This window comes from Chelmon rostratus, chromosome 5 (assembly GCF_017976325.1).
Source record: "Chelmon rostratus isolate fCheRos1 chromosome 5, fCheRos1.pri, whole genome shotgun sequence".
NCBI lineage: Eukaryota > Metazoa > Chordata > Actinopteri > Chaetodontiformes > Chaetodontidae > Chelmon > Chelmon rostratus.
In genome coordinates, this window is record NC_055662.1 from 9,501,536 (window position 1) to 9,523,261 (window position 21,726).

Genomic DNA, 21,726 nt, shown 5'->3' on the forward strand with positions numbered 1-21,726 from the left:
CACACTTTACTGTAATTAAAGAAAAAAAAAAAGCCTGCTATGAGCCAGTGTCATTCACAAAAAGACATCATGCATCTGTTTTTTTATATTGACATGATACGTTTGCACAACTTTTGGCCTGTTTTGTATTTCATCTGAAACCAAATGTTTCCTTTCACGTACACTTTTTAAAACCTGGAATTAAAGTTATATATTCTGTTTACAATAACTTACTTTTGTAAATCCATCTATTTAAGACAAATATATCATCCTGCCAGAGTTTTGCATTTGCATGAATATTTACAGAGATAAAAGAAGTCTTATTCTGATGACTGTCTGCTCTGGACATCACATGACAAACAGTAATTAAACCTGTTAAAACAGTAAATAAGATGAAGATCCTTGAATCATTGCATAGCACAAGATGTTTAAGACAACATAGTGATTTTATTCACAGACACAGTTTATGGTACAATTCGCTTTCACACTGCAATAATGAAACTGAGAGCTTCATTTGAGCCTCAATTAAGAGTGAATTTGTAAATATATATTACAACATCCAGCCAGTGGAAAAAGGGATGAAACAGTAGAATAATTTATTAATTTCATAGCTTCAGTGAACTTGTGGGAAACAAAAATTAAAACCAGGTATTTATTCCCATAGAGAGATGAATGAGTTAAACAAAATCTAATAAAATTCTATACATAAACAATAAAAAGAGAAAAAAAAGATCAGGTTTCTTCAGAGAAGTTGCTTCTTAAAAATCATCACTATTCCAACTGTGTATACATCAGATTATACATGCTCAAAATATTTCTGTTACAGGGGAATCCCAAGGGAAAATGATAACAAAAACACACCCATATTCTTTCTTTTAAGATAGTTTACAGTTGATATATTTTTAAAATGTTCTTGATGATAAATGTAAAACAAGTTTAGCTGTTTAATTTCACTTCATTTCTCTGATGATGAAAAGTACAAAGATACTGTAAATTAACAGCCATCACCATCAGTGTAAACAGCAGACCCCAAAACATCAATAGTTTCTGCAAAATTCCTCCTGATTCATGGATTTGAGCAGAAGGAGAAGGACACCAGACATTATTCTAAACTACTAATGGAAGAAAAATATTCAAATGCATTTGGCACTAAATCAAACTAACTGAACAACAATATTGTCTCAAAAAGTCTTTGTGTTCCTTACGCTCCCCAGCATTGTACCAGCATCTGCTGGTGGAAAATAATGTAGAAAATAATGTAGAAAAAGAAACAGTTCTTCTTTTCAACCAAACATAATCTCAGTGTAGAAAAGTAACGTGTGTTTTGGACACGTTTCACCCTGCTGAAATAACAAATTAAAAAACGTGATACATGAGGATTAAGACAGACGCTATGTTTAAAACTGTAACTGCTGAAAACTGGAATATGGATGAACAGTGGAAAAACAGATTATGCTGGTGTGGGAAATATTAATGGACATTTTGATATTTGCGATTTTTCCACCTTCAACACCAATTTCACGCTAATACTTCACAGTCGAGACTCCAAACCTGAAAGTGTAAAGACCCCAGTGTTATATTTAACTTTCACTGTTAACATGGTTTTCAGTTTAGTAGCTTTCTATAAAGTTGGTTAACTGTCTACAGGAAATTTTAAACCTGTGCGGAAGACCTTTGCTGAGCTGAATGTGCAGACTGGGGGTGAGCTACAGCACTAAGACCTGCAGGGGGCAGTATAGAATTGTCTTACTGGAGGTGGCAGCATGGTTAGTCTCCACCACAGTCAGAGCATCCCGTCCAATGTTTAAACGAGAACTTTAGTCCAGTTTCCGAAACACTTTTCTGATTATTTTGTTGCTGTTAGATGTATTTGTTTCTCAGCATTTATCAACATAAAATTTAAAGGAATTGACCAGTGGAAAACTGTATTCAATAGCCTGATTATGCTACGTTCAAGTACGTTCATGCTGAAGGTCAGACTTCCTGCAGAAACAGATAATTTACGCCCAGTTGACAATTTAGTCGGCCTCACTGATATATTCTAGATGGACAAAATATTGGAAACACCAGTAAAAGCAATAGTTTAGCAGCACCATAAACTACATCCTCTAAAATCATCATACCTGAACCACCTCTCAAAAACTCTTTATACAAAAATTGAACATTATAACCATCATTAAGGCAGGATTCATGATAAGAAAGTGTTTCAGCTTCGTAGCTTTTTAAGCTTAACAAAGATTTTGAAAATGCCCACACAGTGTCCCGATGATCAGTCAGTTCAGTGATATGAGGCCTGAGATTTTTCAGTTTTTGACATGTGTGTATGTTTTTTGGCAGATGCGGGGACTTCATGGACCTGAAGTCCCTCTGAATGTGGCTTCGATCTGCTCCAGTGTCTTGCCCTTTGTTTCTGGGATGAAGGCAATGGTGAAGATGACATTGATGATGCACATTGAGGCGAAAAGCCAGAAGGTTCCAGCACTGGTTAGAAGATTCTGGAAGAGGTCACAATTATATTGACAGTGATGTCGCAGTGATGTTGGAAAGGAAACAGAGGAAGGTTTCACAGTTTGACAATGGATAGAGCTGCAACTAGACATAATTTACTATCAAATTATTTGTTGATTTTGATTTTTCAGTTACTCAATTATTTAGTCTATAAAATGTCAGAAAATGGTAAAAAAAAAAAAAAAAAAAAACACCATCAGACAATGTCCAGCATTTTCTTGATAAATGACTTACAGTAAACGATTATTTGAAGTAACTGTTTCAGCTCAAACTGGAAGAGCAGACAGATCAAACACATCCTAAATATATAATGCCCCTCAAAGCATCTGAAAAAAGGGAAGGTCAGTGCAGACATGTATGTAATATTTCTCATGTTCTACTTTCTCATGATCACGGTCAAGAACTTGACATAAGTAGCCATGTTTTTATGTGAACACATAACTATTATATCCTGATTGCGAGAAAACATTTGTGTATTGTGTGACCACGAGTTTTAAGTTGTAACAGGATGTTATGCCATAGCAATTGAATGAATATTTAAACTGTATTTTGAACAGAGGTGGAAAAAGTATACTCAGGTTTTGTACTCAAGTAAAAGTACCAATACTGCAGTGTAGAAATATTGTGTTACATTTAAAACTTTTGCATTACAATTTTTACTCAAGTAAAACTACATCAGTATTAGCATCAAAATATACTTACAGTATCAAAAATAAAAGTACTCATGGTATGGTGTGTTTTGAAATAATGTGTATTATATAATTGGGTTAGATAATATTGTTGATGCATTAATGTATTCATCACTTTACTGTTGAAGCTGGTTAACGTAACTTAACAACTTTACATCATTCATCTACAGGGAAGCTTGTGAATTTCCTCTTGGGGATCAATAAAGTTTGATCCTAACAATATTACATCAGAATGTATTTGTCGATTATAGATTTTATTATTAAACTAAATCTGCAAGGTAACTTGTTACTAAAGTTGTCAAATAAATGTTGTGGAGTAAAAAGTACAGTATTTGTGTCTGAACTGTAGTAGAAGTATAAAATAAAATAAAGGACAAATACGTCAGTCTTATTTTCCATCACAGATTTTGAAATTGTGAGAGATACCCATATCTTTACCAATGTCCTATCTGGAGAAGATGTCACAAAATCTATTTTTTTAAAACCAAAACCCTTGATATTTGTCAAAAATGGCAAGAGTGGCAGCACTGGAAAAGATGTCATATAGACAGATACTCAGGAAAAAATACTCAACCTGGAGGGCTCTTGAAATGGGCCGTACTGACATGTTTGTCGCATGTTTTGTGTTTAGCATTTTAAACTACGCATGGACAAAAATATGTACTTGTCTCGTACTGCCTTGTCTTGTTAAAAAATTTTTATCAGAAAAAAAACTGAAATAGTGTCCTGCTGAGGACTCACCATCATGTCTTGGAAGGTTTTGGTGACGATGAACGCCATGCTCCAGTTGGTGAGGACGCAGACAGCACTGGCAAACCCCCTCACTTTGACAGGGAAAATCTCTGACATGACCAGCCATGGGATTGGACCCCAACCAAGAGCAAAACCTGAACACAGTAACAAATTATTAATGTGGTAAGATCCATATGTTCTTGTGATGTTCCATCACCTGTGTAGTTGCCCTAAATTCTGTCTAAGCTGATTTAGCTGTTCTGATTTTCATATTAGACAAGAAACATGTCACATATAAGACATTTTACAAAGAGGATGCTACAAAGAAGTAGACATATGGGAAAAGGGGCTCAGTAACTGGTGGGAGAGGGCTATAACTGAAAGCTGATGGGATTTGTAGAAAGTGTAGGGAAGGGGATTTGAAGAGAGGGGGAGGAGGAGTGAAGACTGGTCGGGCTAAGTATCTTTTACACTCCAATACTGTTAACTTCATCTGGGAAACACACTTTTTTCACTTCACCTTTGGACTCTTGATTCATCACTTGGATTTGAACAGTTAAATATAAAATCTTTCTTTCTATCTATCTTCAGTAACTTTGACTGAATTGGAGGATCTCACCTGTGATGAAGACACCCATGCTGGCAAGGGCCAGCCAGGCCAAGTCAGTGTGGGGTTCTTCGGCAGCCTTAGTCTGGATGTCCTGCATCAAGGCATTCAGCGTGGTGGTGCTGTGAAGCTTGGACATCAGGTAGAAATAAACCCCGAATGCTGTGGTGCTGATCGCCATGGCAACACCTTTATTAATGGGAAAACAAACTAAATCTGTCATGACCTCACAGCTGTTGTCTGGTGCTAAAGAGAATTTTTTTCTTCAGCATTTTCTGCCTCTATTTGAGAGTTGAGTGTAGAGAGAGGCAGTGAACGAGAGGAGAGAGAAAAAGAGAAATGGGGAATGATATGCAAAAAAAGGGACACTGCAGTTCATGGCCAGTGCCTTAAAACCCTCGGCCATCTGGGGGCCTCCCAAAGGATTTATATATACTATATATATGTGTAGAATTTGATAGAACATACCTGAGATGATGAGAAGGACTTTCCTTCCAGCTCTGTCCATTATTAGTGCTGCCACTCCTGTAAAGATGACCTGAACCAGACCCACGATCACTGAGGCCAGGTCGCTCTCCTGAAAAACAGCAAAACATTCATATTTATCCTTTCAACAACATCAACGGATGTTCGAAACTTTGAAAAAGTGCTATGGCTCTCTGATGTGTTCATTCATAAATTACGATTCTGCATGGGATTTCTAAATTTCTAAAAATGAGTTTTTGTTTGCATTCAGATTCAGTTATGGGTTGTTGTTTTTTTAAGAGGAATAGTACAATCTCAAAAGTTTAATGATTGATCAGAACAGGTTAGTGTGTAAAACAATATTTAGTTGTTTTGATGAGGCTATTACTAGTACTGCTTTTATTTTAAAAAATGTAGAATATTTCTTCAGTATGTCCTTTAACAGTTCATCCGTTCTGACTTGATAACAGCACACTGCATCAGTCTAAGACCAATGTAGAGCTACTTTTGGAGCAAAAAGGCCAGTTATTCTTGTACTTATCATATACTCTTTCCTTAGCACCAATTGTTAGGTTCAGATTTTTACCATTGCATCTAAGCACTTTATCAAGTACCAGAGGACATTTAGAGGACAATTAGAGATATACATGAGAGGACCAGGCAAAAGTATTGGATGGTAGTTGTTGTGCACATACCAGATTGCACACATTTGTAATTTGTTACTGACTGGAAAGTTGAGACCCTGTGTTCATTTTGGACGAAGAAATAACAATAACCCCCTCACCTTAAAATGTGCCTGTTCAAATATGTTCTCAGCGTAGAACATGATAGCATTGATCCCCGTCATCTGCTGGAATACCATGAGCATGACGCCGATCACCAGCGGCTTGTAGACACCAGGGTCCTTCAGGTCGGACATGTGGAAACTTGAGCCCTGAGTGGATGCAGAAAAACAACACAGTCAGTGAGACCTTTCATTGTCCGGGACTGCACACTAGACCGTCTGACCCTTTGACCTAAACAGTTTGGGGATTTACTTCAACATGTCTGACAGTGGTGGCATTAGCATTAGTCTTAAATTTTCTGGTCATTTGAATCAAGCCCTGGCTTCTGCGGCGCCTCCTGTGGTGACTTCACGTAACACCTCTCTCTGTCCGTTACCTTTCAGCTTCATCACAAGCCACATTTTCACTAGCTGACGCTGTCCACTGCATCACAACCAACCATAGGCTCACCTGCTCATCACAGGCGTCCTCGATGCGGGCGCACTCCCATTCGATGGGGGCGTCCGGTCCTCGCAGGAAGCGCAGCGCCTCCTCAGCCTCCCGCCTCTTGCCCTGTGACAATAGGAACCGGGGGGTCTCTGGCATGAAGCACATACAGACCAACAGCAGCGTAGGAGGGATGGAGCAGCAGATCGCCAGCCAGCGCCAGTCCAGGAAGAGACCTGCGGGATGAGTTCACACCGCTCACAATGAGAAGCTGCTTATGCAAATACTGATCTTTCAGCCTCTGCTCAGTTGTTAGTTTCAACTGACCGATGCTACGTTTTTGTATTCTGTGCTTAAAGAGTAACTAAACACCTGTGCGACCTCCAGGGGTTCAAGTGTGGTCCAGGACACCATGACCTCACTGATGGGTGTGGTTGCAGGTACAACAAAGCGCTTTCTTTACCACAGCCAACCACAGCCACACCTTTTTACTTGCAAAATATACTCTAGTTCCAATGTTTGTACAGTCTATTATACGTTCTGAGTGATTATCTTTACATCATTGTTGCTGTAAACACCAAACATCACATGATGTCTATAATGTCTTATTGTGCGCTGACCCTGTTGAAATAAATAAATTACATTACATTACATTACATTTTTATAGAGTGCAGAACTATAAATTATGGTTTTCATTGAAATACTGTATTTTTACACAAGACACTGATAGTACTGTGTCTTTCATGTTGTCCATCCCCCTTTTTACATAGTTTTCAAGTTTAGCTAATAACATAACATTTCTTTTTTCTTTGCTCTTACCATTTCCATACTTCACAGATTAGACCGATCATATATGTTCTTAACCTTTCGTAACTAAACTTCTGTTAAATGTAATATCATTTGTCTCCTTAAATAAAAAGATCCAAGACGTGAATGTCTTTTTTTTTTTTTTTTTTGCTGAGGGGTCCTGAATGCTTATGGGACGTCTCAACAGAGAGATGAATCCTACTGAAAGTTAAAGGAAAATGTAAAAATTCAAAATTCACACCACAACAACAGATGCCTTTGTCCTCTAGACCCCATTATGAGTTGTTCCCCAGTTGCGTTCGAAAGATGCCAGGCACTGCAGACTGAAGGCTGCAGGACACAGTGGAGCTTTGTCAAGTCCAGGTTTCCTCACAAATGTTTTCATCTGATGCATCTAAAAATATACTTCCCTGCTAATCCGAGCGCTCCACTGAATTTTCTACACCTTTTTGCTGAACAGCAGCAGGCTTGTGACAAAGTTAACTCTTCTTTTTCCTTCCTCTGAAGAACATGATTACATGGAACACACTTACATGGAACCAAAGTTGTTACACATTAAAAACGGCTATTTAATGACATTAACAACCACGTTTTCTCACTGACCTCTAACACAAGACAGTTCACCTCATGTGACACACCAACTTCTATTGAGTAAACGTGAATGCCATGCTGATAACAAGATTAGCTATTTCCACACAGGTCAACCGTTGAGGCAGCTGTCAAAGTGGCAGCACAGGACTGTGATCATATCTGAAGATGATCACATCACATGATGGCCAGATTTTGATCAGCTCTTCTTCACAGCCTCTGATCCAGACGGTAAACAGTACAGCAACCTCAGGAAAAGCACTTTAAACAAACCGTGTTGTCACAGGGTCTTTGACAGATGGCTAAGAGAATTAATAGAGATAATAAACCAGGAAGGGCAGATTTGTAGCTCTGCATTGTGTAGCTGGTGGATGTTGTAAAGTTGTAGGTTACGTCATGGAAAACTCTCAGTGATTCACAGCTTGTGAACTGCTGTGTTGGAGTAACCTCATGCTTTACTTTCTTATGTTCATTGAAATATTCAGCCAGTTTCAATAACCTACAGTCAGACTTTGCAAAATGACATCAAAGGACGACACAAACACTTCAAAGCTGAGTTTACTTACCTGCAAGATACACTCCCATGATGCCTAGCACCACCATGAGTTGCACACAGGAGCCTAACGTCCCGCGTACCCGCTCGTGTGCCATCTCAGAAATATATAGCTGTATAAAAAGAGAAAAAGCAAAAATCACACAGGAACCAGAACATTACTGACCGCAACTGTCAATCTCTCACTGATATTTGAGGCACTTTATCAGAGCCTGGGACTTTCCAGGCAGTGCCAAAACTATTAGTCTATTACAATAATCTGCAACTAATGGTTATTTCCATTATCCAGTAACATGTTGTTTATTTTTCCGATACATTGATAGATTGGTTGGTGTATCAAACTTGAGCAAACAGTAAAAAATGCACATCGCAAGTTACTAGCATCTGAAATGATGTCCTGAAATTGCTTGCTTTTTCTTGTTTTTTTTTCCATTAAATAGGCTAAAATCCAATCCATGTTCAATCTACAATGACAGAAAAGAAACACAGCAAATGCTCACATTTGAGAAGCTAAAACCAGAGAATGTTTGTCACTCTGGCTTTATAAATGACTTATATTATTAATTGATTATCAAATAGTTGCCAGTTAATTTTCTGTCAATGACTAATTGATTATCTGACAATTTTTTCAGCTCTAAATTCATTCATCTAATAAAATCTGTTCTAAAGAACAATTAATTGAAAAAAATGTTGACATATTTTTATAAATATGGAAGCTTGAAAACACTTAAAAGATATGTCCCGGTGTTGATGCAAGAACGTGACCAACACTAACTAACCCTTCACAAAACTGAAAAAGACGGCCGGGTGCTTCTTACCGGGACGACCAGTGACGTGACTCCGCTGGCGAGGCCGGTGAGCACCCTGCCGAGGTAAAGCATCCACACGTTCTGCGCTGCGATGATGATGGTGAAACCAAAGACGAATGGCAGCGAGCAGAACATCAGACTGAGCTTCCTGCCGATCCTCTCCACCATCCAACCGCCCAGCAAGCCGCCTACTGCTGCTCCAACTGTCACTATGGACTGAACAACAAACAAACAGAGCTTCAGGAGACAACTTTTAGAATAATATTTGTATTTTACCCCATATTTGACCAATTGTAACGCTCCAAGTTATGTAGAAGTGTTAATTAGAGGGGTAAGTTGTTGCCATTTTGTTTAAATCTGCACTTTTTGCTGACTAGCTTTTCTACTTACACCGTTTAGTCAGGTTTATCAATGATGCTATTTTCCATTTGTAACTCAAAACAGCAGAAAATAACCATTTAACAATAACAATTAGACAGGTTCACTGGCCAAAAAGCAGCAGCAACCATTAAAATAATTCTGAAGTTCTGTGATGGGATGTTTCTTACTGAAATGCACTTCATAGTCATAGTTGACTTTGACTTTTTAATCTAAGAACCAGATAATTTTAAACATCATCTTTTGTATTGACGATTGAACTGGGAGAATTTAATGGTCCATTACCGAACACAGACTGGGTCTGAAATAATGCCTTATTTACTGTATAGTGAACAACATTGTGACACAGTGTGAAAGACACAGTGTGTCTTTATGTTCGAGTTTCTGAATTCTGAGTGTGAGATTAACGCTTATATATATATATATATATATATATATATATATATATAGTATAGTGCCCTTAGAAATGTCCACAATGGAATGAAAAAAATTGTAAAAAGTAGCACATTTGCTTTTAAAATTATAGATATTCATCATCTACTCTTGGCTGAAATAACTTCTGGACATTTTTTCAGGAAGCAATCCATATTTAGCCTCAAACATGTGTTGCTTCATACATCACACCAAATCTTTCATTTTAATTGCATTTGACTTCTTTTACTATGAGAACTCTCTTCTGTCTTTCTTCATTCTGTAACTTAGTTTTGAACTCAACTGAATCCAATGAGGTGTGTTTGGACAACATGTGATGACATAAAACTGCTGATTAGTCAAAAACACACTGTCTAAAAGCTGTTCTGCTTTGGGGCATGTGATATTAAATCATCGTGGTTGCCGTCATACCCCAAACCAGGAGGCCTGGTCATCGTCCAGGCGCAGCCGAGGGTCTGCAATCCTGGTAAGTTCAGGAATGGCAGGAGAGCTGTATCCCAACACAAACCCGAAGCTCATGGGACCCAAGACAGACGCAAATGTTGCCAGGTACAACTTCCTGTTCTTCACTTTACTGTGGAGAGAAAGAGGAAGGAGGAGGCAAAGGTCAAAGGTGAGTGTGTCGAACCTGATCAAAGGTCAGTTCAGCTGCTTACACAAGTTCACTTGTACATCAAAATGCCCCTAGTTAAAGATTAGTATACCCTAAGCTCTCTGTAAGGCAACATTCTGAGAAGTAATCTGCAAACTGTTTATGTTGTGTCATTTTTTAAGAATTAAAATAATGTAATTTCTATTCTGTCTACGTTCTTTTTGCATTGCATGGGTGTGTTTAAAAGGAGCTGCATGTTCTAAATGTTTGCTATTGACATACAGTGAAGTATCCTTAGGTATCCTATCGTAGCAAAGTAACATGACTCTAACATGACATTAACACACTGATAATGTGGTAGAAAAGGATTTGGATTGTGTGATAATGCCGCATTTCAAGGACCTCACCACTGTGCTTGCAAGTTTTAGTTCCACAACTATTAACTATGCAAACTTTCCATTTTTGCTGAGCAGTTTTGAATGCAGGTTGTACAGTTATAGGCTTTGAATGTATATATCCTACTGTTCCAACAACAAAAACACTCCTGAGTACAAATAGTCGATTAATCAACCAGTTGACTGAAAGACAATTAACTGACAGCAGTTGATTGCATCATAATTTAGGTCATCTATCACGTAAAAATGTTAAACCATGTTTGATGATGTCTGGGAATTTGTGATGGACATTATTCACTATTATCTGACATTTTATTGGTTCAACATTGACATTATTGCTGCGTGGTAAAGCAACTGCATTTGGCATACTGATTTCATTAAAATGATAATGTCCCGTGCTTAACTAAGTGCAATCAGATGTTTTAAACACACCAGCACTGTTTGCCTAATAATTAGATGTGATGTTAAGTTGGAGTAAATGAGCTAAAACATGGGAAACTTCTGGAAAGTTTCTTTAACAATTCGTCTTTGTCTGTTTATTTAAATAGCCATTAGCTGCAGTAGCAAATCCAGTAGCTACTTTTCCAGTTGATTATGCAGGATACAGACTGCAGCTCCACTGAGCTCCTTCCTGCGTATTTGTGTGTTAACTGACCTCAGATAAGCATCCTGCTCAGACATGAGTCCTGCTGGATTCTCATCTCCTCCCTCCGCATCCAGCAGCCTTCTCCTCTCGTCCTGGATGTCCATACTAACAGCAGTTCTGTTTCTTGGTGTCTTGTTTACCTTTTACATAGATCACAGGTCAGGCAAGACCGAAACTCTGAAGAAAACAGTAGCTACCGTACAAACCGGCAAAAAAGAAACTACAGAGTATCTCACAATCTATCACAAGTAGCCGTTACGTAAAGTTGAACATCGGTCATTTCAGTTTTAGATGCTACCTGTGTGGAATATCGCTTCCTCTCCCGGCGTACGACCTACTTTGTCAACATTTCAGTCAGCTGATCATTGTGTGTGCCTCTTATTTCCGGTTTTCAAAATAAATGTCTTCCTGTAGCTGCCGGGGCAGATAGTTACCCGCTCGGCCGAAGGCTCGTCTAACTTCATATAAAGGAACCACAGAGGTGCTATTTACCACTGTCATCTTTAAACACTGGGCTGTCTACGGTAATTCGGCATTGCCCTTTTTCAAAGAGGATTCGCGGCCAGCCTACACTACAGCCATTTCCAGTCGCAAAGCAGTTAGCTGGTAGCCACGACGTTATACGCTAACTGTGTGAGGGAAAGCAAGATGGTCGTCCTTTTTTCTTTATTTTTTAACATCTGTTTATGTTTACATAGTTGCTACAAAAATATTAACAGCAGGGCACACTAAATAATGCACGTGTTGACGCGATCCTGGCGGGACGGAAACGGCGCCGGAAAGTGCAGGACAGGAAGCTCTCGCGCTTAGTAAAAACTCTTTGATTAGAAAATAAAAGCCTCTGACTCCGCGGCATGGGTGTTGAAGTTGGTTTCTATGGTGACATCGAGATTTGCCATTACACAGCAAATGCCAGCAAAGGACAAAAGTGACTAAGCTAATGTAGAATTTATATCCTCTATTTCAATTACAAAATGGACACGTTTGAAGAGATAAATGACCCGTCTGTAAGTGTTTGTTACAAAACAATGGCAAAGTTGCCAGGTAGAAGTTACAACCAGCTACAGTAACTTGTGGCGACAAGCCCTGGTAGCTAGAGTTTTTGAGGTAGTTTAACGTTAACTCATAGCATGGTTACATTTTAAAGAAGTCAGTTGTAAGGCTTTTAATCTGAAGCTAACTAGCCAGTTCAATTGTTTATATCTTCATCATACTACCGCCAGGCAATTTAAAGCAGTAATGTTACAATATCACCTCTGTTATAGAGGTTAACAATCACCTGTTACAGCAGCGTTTCATTCTCAACTATTCAATGCTAGCTAGCAAGCGGTAACTGCTAACAGTAGCTAGCTAATGTAGCACAAGCAGCAAGAAGTACAAGATTACAGACTTTAGTCTGTCTTTAAAAAAAAAGTAGACCGAAGGCTATTTTTCACTACAATTTTTTATGAGTTTAGTGTTAATTTTATTTATGTTGTTTGTCTTAATGTCTCATTGAAATACATTTGAATGGTATTATTATTATTATTATTGTTATTATTATTATTAAGTTCTCAAACTGGAACTGATGCTAGAAATTACACATGAACATAACTGGATGACAAAATCCACGGTGTTTTCATATAAGTAGACATGTCTTACTAACTTAATAGCAAACTAACACACAAACAGTAGTGTTTGAGGCTACGAAATGTTTTGTTTCTGTTTTTTTTTTTCCTAGGAAATGAATGTGTTTTGACTGTCAGTCTAATCCTTCTTGTTCTGTAGTTTGCCCCCCTCAGGAAAACTGAACTGTTTTGGCATTTAATGTAAAATCTGTCCACCAGCAGGGAGAAGAGCACAGCTTATCTCCCAGTGCTTTGACAGAAGAGGAGCTGAATGAGGCCAGGAGGAAAAACACGCGCAAGCAGTTTTTTATTTCCAATAAAATCTTCCTGGCACCTGTAGACGAACGTCCCCAAAGACCAGAACTAAAGGGAAGCTTCATCATTCAGAGCAAGGCTGCAGAGCAGTGAGACTCATTAAAGAAATTAAAGAGACACATTTTAAGCAGTGAATTAAAAGGGTTCTACTTTAGTCTCAATTACAGCTATGTGTTGTGAATTTATACTGCAATATTTTCCTGTAGGATGTACTAAAATGGCATTCAGGTGTGTTTTCTACAAGAGAAGCAATGATTGAATCTGTGTTACAAATATTGGAATATCAAATAGGAGGGATCTTTGCTGAATGTACAGTATGTGCAAAGTTGGAACATGAAATCCAACCTGTGCCTTGCCAGGGATGAATAATGCTTCTGATGTTTTTCTTTGCAGTTACACAAATGGAAAAGAGGCAATGGGAAAGTGCCAGTATGAGAAGGCTGTGATCTGCTTGTCCAAAGCCATCACACTGCAGCCAGAACAGGTGCTGGACTAACTAACTAAAGACACAAAATTACCTTTGTTCAAACTTGTGTCTAACTCTATGTTATGATTTTTGTTTCCAGAGGTAATGATTGGCAGTACTGACACATGCTGTTTTTTATTTAGGTTTTTATTTATCAATAATCAAGTTAAATTGATCATGTGTTAATGAAAGAGGCAAAAATGAAACAATAACATTTTTTTCTAAATAACCTATAGTAATAATCCTGATTATAATGAGAATGATCAATGTACCCTTATAATCTGCTGAAGCAAAACCCAAATGACCTGTGACACATACTTACTACTCAACGGGTGGTTTCAGTTCACCTGTTTGCTTACACTTTTGATATTTTTGCTAGTGTCTGCTGGTGTGAGATGTTTAACTAAGCTCAAGATACACTGTTTGTATTTCTTTAGCCCTTTTCTTCTCAGTGTGGTAACAGATAACAACTGCTGTTGTGTTTTTAGACACAGCTGTATGTGAGCCAGGCCGAGGCCTACCTGCAGCTGTGTGACTTCCAGTCAGCAGCAGCCTGTTATAAACGGGCCTGGCTCCAGGAGCCCGGAGCCTTCAGCGCCTGTTTGGCTGCTATTTACTATCTCCAGGTAAGAGTCTTCACAACATCCCTCTGTTCTTGCTGGGGTTAAATGTTACACGTACATCAGTAGGAACAATTAACCTCTCATTGTTAGTTAAGCGTCTATTCAGAGCAACGTGATATAAAATAGTTACATGTTTTTATGAATAACTATATCACTTACATCACGTAGAGACATGTGTGATGATAACCATGATGCGATTTTAACCTTTACATTCTTTAGTCCCTGTAGAATACATTATTTCCATATTTATGGACAAAATTACTGAGATCTTGTGAAAAGATAAAAATCCAATGGATTCAATATCTGCAACAGGTATTTCTATTGACCAATTAGGAATCAGCAGTGAATAGAGAAAAGATATTAGTCAGTTCCACTGATGAGTTTGTGCTGAAATTAAAAGAATACGTAAAAAGCAAAGCGAATGTGATTAGTTTATAGATGTTGATTGAATAAAATTTCTTGTCTCCCTCAGTGGGTTTTAATTTGTTATAAGATAAGATGGACTTTACTAATCCCCAGCCGGGGAAATTTGGATATTACGGCAGCAGGTAATAGCAGTTGGAAAAGAAAATAGCAACAGAAATAGAGAAATTCAAAAAACACAATATAAAATAAAGCTGACTATATATATGTACATATTATACAAGGGACTATATGTATACATATATGTGTGTGTGTATGTCATGGTAGATTAAAATGAGCGGGAAAAAAGTAATATTGTATGATAAATCACACATCAGTGCAAACAACAGTCTGGATATGGAAACCAGTGCTACATTAAGCAACGCTGAAGCTAACAACGCTAACAGTTGATGGGATGAAGGACCTGCTGTAACGTTCCTTCTTACAGGGTGGATGCAACAGTCTGTTACTGAAGGAGCTGCTGAGGGTCCCCACTGTGTCATGAAGGGGTGAGAGAGGTTGTCAACGATAGATGTCAGCTTGGCTAACATCCTCCTCCACCTAGTGGTGTCTAGAGGGCAGTCCAGAACAGAGCCAGCTCTCCTGACCAGTTTATTAAGTCTCTTTCTGTCCCTCTCAGAGCTTCTGCAGCCTCAGCAGAACACTGCGTAAAAGACTGCAGATACAACCACAGAGTCATAAAAGGTTTTCACTAATGTCCTACATACTCCAACGGACCTCAGTCTTCTCAGCAGATGGAGACAACATTGGCCCTTCCTGTACAGGGCATCAGTGTTAGTGGACCAGTCCAGTTTATTGTTGAGGTGGACACCCAAATATTTGTGCTCCTCCACAATCTCATCCAAACCCTGGATGCACACCGGTGTAGTCAGTGGTGCTTTCCTGCGGAAGTCAATCACCATCTCCTTGGTCTTGCTGGCGTTGATGAGCAGGTGGTTTAGTCCACACCAGTCGACAAAGTTAGTGATGACTTCCCTGTATTTCAAAATGTTCCCCTGTGATACACATCCAACGATGGCTGTATTATCGGAGAACTTCGGGAGGTGGCAGGTGGATGTGATGTGTCTGAAGTCTGATGTGTAGAGTGAAGAGGAAAGGAGAGAGCCAGTGTATCCAGTGTTTCTCTGTCATGCATCTTCATAATTCATTTACCTTGGAATTCAGATTTTATGCTGCAGATAAATGCCTAAACATAAAATAATTCAATGGTGATCTATTGTTGTCCTCAGGGTCAGTGTTTGTTTGACGGAGGCCTTTTCCTGGAGGCTCTGGAGGCCTTCAACAAAGCTGCTGAGGTGAATCCTGGTTGCAGGGCCTACAAGGTCAGAAGGTCAGGAAACTGTGTACTAAGATCTAGATTAATGTTTTGTATTTGTGCTTAGGTTTATGAACAATTATCTTGAAAAAAAAATCATTTTACTGTCTGTAGAGATATGACATCAGATCCATGCTGTATATGTCGATAGATATACTATACGATAGATATGATTTAATTAAGATACATTTTAAGTTTTGTTAAGATTTGCATTGTTCATTAATGTATTTTGCACCTTGTATCCCAGCCTGGTCTGTATGACAGCTGCAGGTCACCACTCTGACTGTCTGAAGCTGGTGAATGACTGGATGGTGTCAGATGGTCCCACCTCAGACCTTTATGTCCTCAGAGCCCAAACGCACAAACAGCTCAAACAGGTTACAACTGCAGCGGCTTCTTACACTTCAAATACAACTAAGACGAGCAGCATATATTCTTTACATCTCTGGCCATTAGCTGATGCTGTACAAAGAACAGTTGAATAGGACAGCAGAATGATCTTAAATTTGTAGGGCCACACCCCTGCAAACAATCAATTGCAAGGTCACAGACAACAGAAGTAAAATTGTGTTTTCTGTCAGGACTCAATTTGTTTAGTTTCTCCAACTAAAGCACAAAAATTAAATCAGAAGATGAAGTTTGTATATGAAGTTACTGCAGGAAATATACATACCTTGCAATGTAATCTGATGACATAGCAATAATTAAATATTTGGTCTATCTAAATATTTAAACATAGAAGATTAGTCGATAAAGACTCATACTGTATAAAATTGCATTTAGTGTTTTAAGTATACTGCACCTATTGTAAATAAACAATCAGTAGTTTCCCTCCTATCCAGACATCACAATGTTATCAAGATGTGAAGTCGGCGTTGGCGTTGAGCCCAGTGTGTCCGGAGGCTGGAGTCCTGCTGCTGCAGCTGCAGGAAGCCAGTGAAAAGGCCAGACAAAAGGCCTTGGACCGAACTTTAACTGGCCAGCTGCCTGAAGCACTCTGCATGATCAATATCGCTCTGGAGAACTGCCCGCAGGACGGACGCCTTTACCTGTTCAGGTGAGTCTGACCAATATGAAATGCACAAACAAGCGGCAAGTAAAAAATAAAGTGGTGAAATGTGTAGAGCACATGTCATTGTAATCTTTGTTATTAACTAACTCCAAGAATCAGTTGACAGAATTACTAAAAAATGCTGCTTTATTAGTTAACTAATAACTTGTGCAGTTCTTAAGTTCAGGCCCAAACTATTCAGTTTAATAATTTATTTTTAATTAATTTCAACTCGATCCTGTTGAGCTAATCTTAATTCTGTCATATGTTATTACCTTTTATTTCAATAAAAATAAATTATCTTTCATTCATTCTAATTCTCTGTCCATCAGAGGAACTCTGTATCGACTCCTGAAAGACTTCACAGCAGCCATAGAGGATCTGGTCCAGGCTGTGGAGCTGAGCAAGGAGGAAGAGGGGAAGGATAGAGGCCAGGCAGAGGGCAGAGATGAGAAGGATGAGTGTGACTCTGTGCAAGAGGAGGCGCAGTTTCAGCTTGTCCTCACCTACAATGATTTTGCTGTTCAGTGCTTCAACAGAGGCCTCTATGCTGAGGCGACTCTGCTTCTCAATAAGGCCATCGAGGAGGAGAAGGGCCAGGCGGGCCTGTACCTGAACCGAGGAGGTGAGGCTTAGGACACTTGTTGTGTGTGTGTGTGTGTGGCTGGTAAAATTATGTTGTGCATACTGAAACTTCACTCACTGGAGAAAAGTGGCTTAAAAGCCAGGATTAAGCCAAATATTCTTTTAGTCGTCACCATGGATCAACAACATTGTGAATCAGAAAATACTTACAATACTAATACTAATTTTCCCTTTCAGGCTGAACTCTGTTACTTCCTGCATGTCGAAAAGACGGAGCATCTAGTGTGACATTTGTGATGTTTTTCTATGTTGTTGTTAAATGCAGTGAAACCCTTAGATGTGTACATAAGTTAGGTGGCACTGAAACTGTTAGACAGGTGCAACCTGACAAACCTGATCAACATTCCTCAGCAGTACAGTATGAAGAGCATGTCCAGCTAAAATAGATGACAGATAATACTGTGTCAGCACTCTCCACAACACAACTGAATAACATGTATTCATTAAATGTATTTTGGATTTAAATTTAAGTTGCTTGCTGAATGAAACCAGTGTTGATTTTCTTTCACACTAATACAGAAGTGATTTCAATTTATCATTTAGTTAATTGACAGAAAATAAACAACAGTTTTGATAAGTGATGAAACAGTAATTGGTTCTAACTTCTCATATGTGATGATTTTCACTGTTTGATGTAATTGTAAACTGAATATTTTTTGGCTTTTGGACTATTAGTTGGGCAAAACAAGACATTTCAACGTGTCACCAAGAGCTCTGGAAAATTGTGATGGCAAATTTGCATTGTCTTTTGTAATCAATTAATTAACTGTGTGAACTAAATTATTGGTTTTCACACCATGTGTATGCATGCGGTTTTGTGTCAGACTGTTTTTTTAAGCAGGGTGATTGGTGTTATGCTCTGGCTGACTACCAGCAGGCTGAGGAGATGATGCGGCCTGATGACCCTGCTGTCCGGCTCCGCCTCGCTGTCCTCCACAACACACTGGGCTCGTTCTGCATCCAGGATGGGTCAGAACAACACAAACACACACATGAATACACACATTAACAACCACACAAGCACATTCACACAGAGAAACCTCAAGAGAAAGGTCATTAAATCTTGTGAGTCTGTATTTGTGAGTGGGTTTGCATTTGTATGCATCTGCAGGCATTTCCAGGAGGCAGCTGACATGTTTTCTCTGGCCATCCAGTACAACCCCACAGCCAGTCACTACTATGAGAGCAGATCAAAGGTCTTCCGAAAGCTCCTGAACTTGAAGGCTGCCAGACAGGACTTCATCTGCATGCAGGTCTTGGATCCGACCAACGAGGAGGTCTGAGCTTCAGCGTCCAGATCCACTAACATTTTTTTGAAGGATTGTGGTCTATTAAAGCATTGTATAAAAGTGTCATTTAATGAGATAAATATAATTCTAACTTTTCCATTTTATTTGGGGTCCGTCAGTAAATATAGCAAACCAGTATTGAGATACTGACTGTGACAGTTATCATCCTCTATCATCCTATCAAACCTCTCATATTATGCATTTAGTTAATGCAAAACACTGTATGTGTACAACCCAATTTTTGTGGTTCATTTCAGATCAACTTCTCTGTACATTAATGGAACTAAGATGTGATTTTGCATAATGATCTTTGTGGTCCAGACATTTTTCATTAGTGAAAACAATGAATTTGTTATAAATTTTTCCAAAGCTTGTGGAAGTGAAAAGCAGTAAATTGTGTATGTGTGCATCTGTGTTTGTTTGTGTAGCTGCCTCCCATGCTCATGAGTCTGTTCCCTGGCTGCAGCTTGTCCGATGTTTTGTCCAGTCCAGCAGGGCAAGCAGTCAGAGTTCAGCTGATGGACACCATCCAGGCCTGCACCTCCTCCTCCAATCAAGAAAGGTCAGCAATACAAGAATTCACTCAGATCCTGGGACAAACCTGGCTTACAATGGGTGCAGAACAGCTAACAGGCGTTAGGATAGATGCACTGCAGCTTAACATGTAACAAGTTAAAAAGTCATTGTATCTCCTGGGAGATTCAGAGTACAGCAGAGTTTGCTGCTGGTGGCAACTGAGCAGCTAGATGGAAAGACCCAAGCAAATTCTCTTTCCGACATGAATTTTTAAAATGTTTTCGCTGATTAAAATGACACTCAGCTCATTGTCAATGCGTAACGATACAACTGCTCCTTGTTTCTCCAAGTTAGGACTGCATGTAATCAACAGGGTACTTAGACAAGTGAGTCTTGTGTTGTATTGTGTTCTTAGACTAAGTGAGAAGCTCCAGAAGATGACTCTGACCAGCCAGTCAGAAGAGCCATCTGAAGCAGGAAAGGAGCTGAAGTTGAGTGTAAACCAAGAGGAGATGGAGATAATCACAAAGGGCCCTCTGCAGGTACTGACGGGAACATCAAATTATCACACTAATAGGATTACAATTGTTCATATCCATTTCCCCTTTTCAGTTTTTAAAAAAGTCGACTTATTTCTGAAATTGGATTTAAATATAAAACAAATATCCTAAATAGCTGATCCAGATACTTGCATAACTAGACAGAAAATATTAATATATGGCAAGTGACAACAATGACAACATAATCAAAGTTTGTGTGTAAACATTTATAAAACAGATTACAACACGCAAGCTTCGATTTGCAACATGAGATAATTTCCTCTCTGTTGATTTTGACACATTTCATCAAAGCAAATGTTTTACTTGTCACTATTCACAACCATGTGAGAGCCCTGTAAGACTCGTATGTATGGAAGTGTTGTCGTTATGATGAACTACAGTTGTTCTTCTCTGTTGACTGTGGCAGGTTAAGAAAGCGGTTTCTATCATTACTCCGTGACCATCCAAATGTGCACCACACTGGGCCATGCCTCACCATACACCACCCGCCGCCACCATTTACACAGTGGAACACGACCAGTCCACCTTTACATGAGAGAAGGTTGTACGACAACAAGAGCTTTGAGATGTTCTGAGAATCCTGTCTCAGAAGCGATCGTGGAATTACACTCAGTGGGGACAATTAAATTATAAATGTTGTTTTGTTTACGTCTAAATGCTTTTTTTTTTTTTTTTTTACATCCATTTCTCTTTGTGTCAGTCTTTAAAATCATCTCAATGGGCATTTGATGTGTTTAAACTTTTCCTATATGCATCGTGAATCACAACTCCTTTAACACTGAAGAAAATCTATAATACTCAAAACCGCAACTATGGTCCCTTAGCTCAAACTTATGGTATGACTTTAAATGGTAGATAGAAATCATTCAGCACAAGAAATACGCGTTCTTCCATGTCAACAAACAATAACAATAAGAATAAGACTAAACTATAAAGACTAACAGTACATGTTGCACCTCCATAATCTTACATTAATTCCTACACAAATGAGATCAGTAAAGGAGATTGCAGAGTACAAATCAACAATAGCAACACTTTTAACTAACGCTGTGTTATTATCCTTTAATTAGGATGTTATTATGTACTGTTTCCAATAGATGGCAGCAGAGGCACAACTTTCACATGAAAGTATGCCCCACTGCTATGTTTGACTTGCAATATCTTGTTTTTATGATATGAGATCTAAATGTTTGGATTATAACGAACAAATGATTATGCTTTGATGAAGCTTTGTGTTAAAAAATATTAAACTCCTTTCACTGTTACTGGAGTCTGAGCCTATGCGAACAGACACTGAATGCTGTTCATATAGGATAGCTGTCGTAGGTTCATCTCTGTTCATCACTGTTCGCTGGCACTCCAGTCTACAGTGTAGTTCCACATATGTCAGTGCTAAAATACAAAATTGCACAGAATTAAATGTCATGAGATGCTGTGTTTCACAGTTTCACTCATGCGCTCTCTTTGTTTTTCATTTCTTAAAGTTTTTTTTAATGTCTTTTTGTCAATGTCTCTTTTTTTCTGA

At 38.7% G+C, this 21,726-nt stretch overlaps 2 protein-coding genes across 2 annotated transcripts; one reads left to right on the top strand and one right to left on the bottom strand.

The window, feature by feature from the left end:
• Nucleotides 1-558: 558 nt before the first annotated feature.
• Nucleotides 559-11,712, bottom strand: slc2a8 (solute carrier family 2 member 8). The gene is made up of 11 exons (XM_041936803.1): nucleotides 11,690-11,712; nucleotides 11,401-11,531; nucleotides 10,170-10,332; nucleotides 8,958-9,164; nucleotides 8,153-8,252; nucleotides 6,216-6,427; nucleotides 5,765-5,914; nucleotides 4,984-5,092; nucleotides 4,528-4,704; nucleotides 3,918-4,063; nucleotides 559-2,474 (listed from the first exon to the last, which is right to left on the bottom strand). The coding sequence occupies exons 2-11, from the start codon at nucleotides 11,493-11,495 to the stop codon at nucleotides 2,328-2,330; spliced, it is 1,506 nt and encodes a 501-aa protein (XP_041792737.1). The 5' UTR covers nucleotides 11,496-11,531; nucleotides 11,690-11,712; the 3' UTR covers nucleotides 559-2,327.
• Nucleotides 11,713-12,365: 653 nt separating this feature from the next.
• LOC121606193 (tetratricopeptide repeat protein 16) lies at nucleotides 12,366-20,841 on the top strand. Its single transcript, XM_041936382.1, has 13 exons — nucleotides 12,366-12,398; nucleotides 13,221-13,402; nucleotides 13,707-13,797; nucleotides 14,268-14,405; nucleotides 16,055-16,155; nucleotides 16,388-16,517; nucleotides 16,983-17,197; nucleotides 17,524-17,816; nucleotides 18,661-18,805; nucleotides 18,948-19,113; nucleotides 19,554-19,687; nucleotides 20,057-20,183; nucleotides 20,608-20,841. Exons 1-13 carry the CDS (start codon nucleotides 12,366-12,368, stop codon nucleotides 20,638-20,640), a joined length of 1,788 nt encoding a protein of 595 aa, XP_041792316.1. The 3' UTR covers nucleotides 20,641-20,841.
• Nucleotides 20,842-21,726: the final 885 nt, after the last annotated feature.

Bases quoted from the DNA above. Each gene is read 5' to 3' on its own strand.
- slc2a8 (XM_041936803.1), bottom strand. From the start codon at position 11,495: ATGGACATCCAGGACGAGAGGAGAAGGCTGCTGGATGCGGAGGGAGGA. The intron at 8,253-8,957 runs GTAAGAAGCACC...CTTTTTATACAG, and splicing joins TCACGTCACTGGTCGTCCCG to CTATATATTTCTGAGATGGC. The intron at 5,093-5,764 runs GTGAGGGGGTTA...GCTGTTTTTCAG, and splicing joins TTGAACAGGCACATTTTAAG to GAGAGCGACCTGGCCTCAGT.
- LOC121606193 (XM_041936382.1), top strand. From the start codon at position 12,366: ATGGACACGTTTGAAGAGATAAATGACCCGTCT. The intron at 14,406-16,054 runs GTAAGAGTCTTC...TGTTGTCCTCAG, and splicing joins CTGCTATTTACTATCTCCAG to GGTCAGTGTTTGTTTGACGG. The intron at 19,114-19,553 runs GTCTGAGCTTCA...TTGTTTGTGTAG, and splicing joins TGGATCCGACCAACGAGGAG to CTGCCTCCCATGCTCATGAG.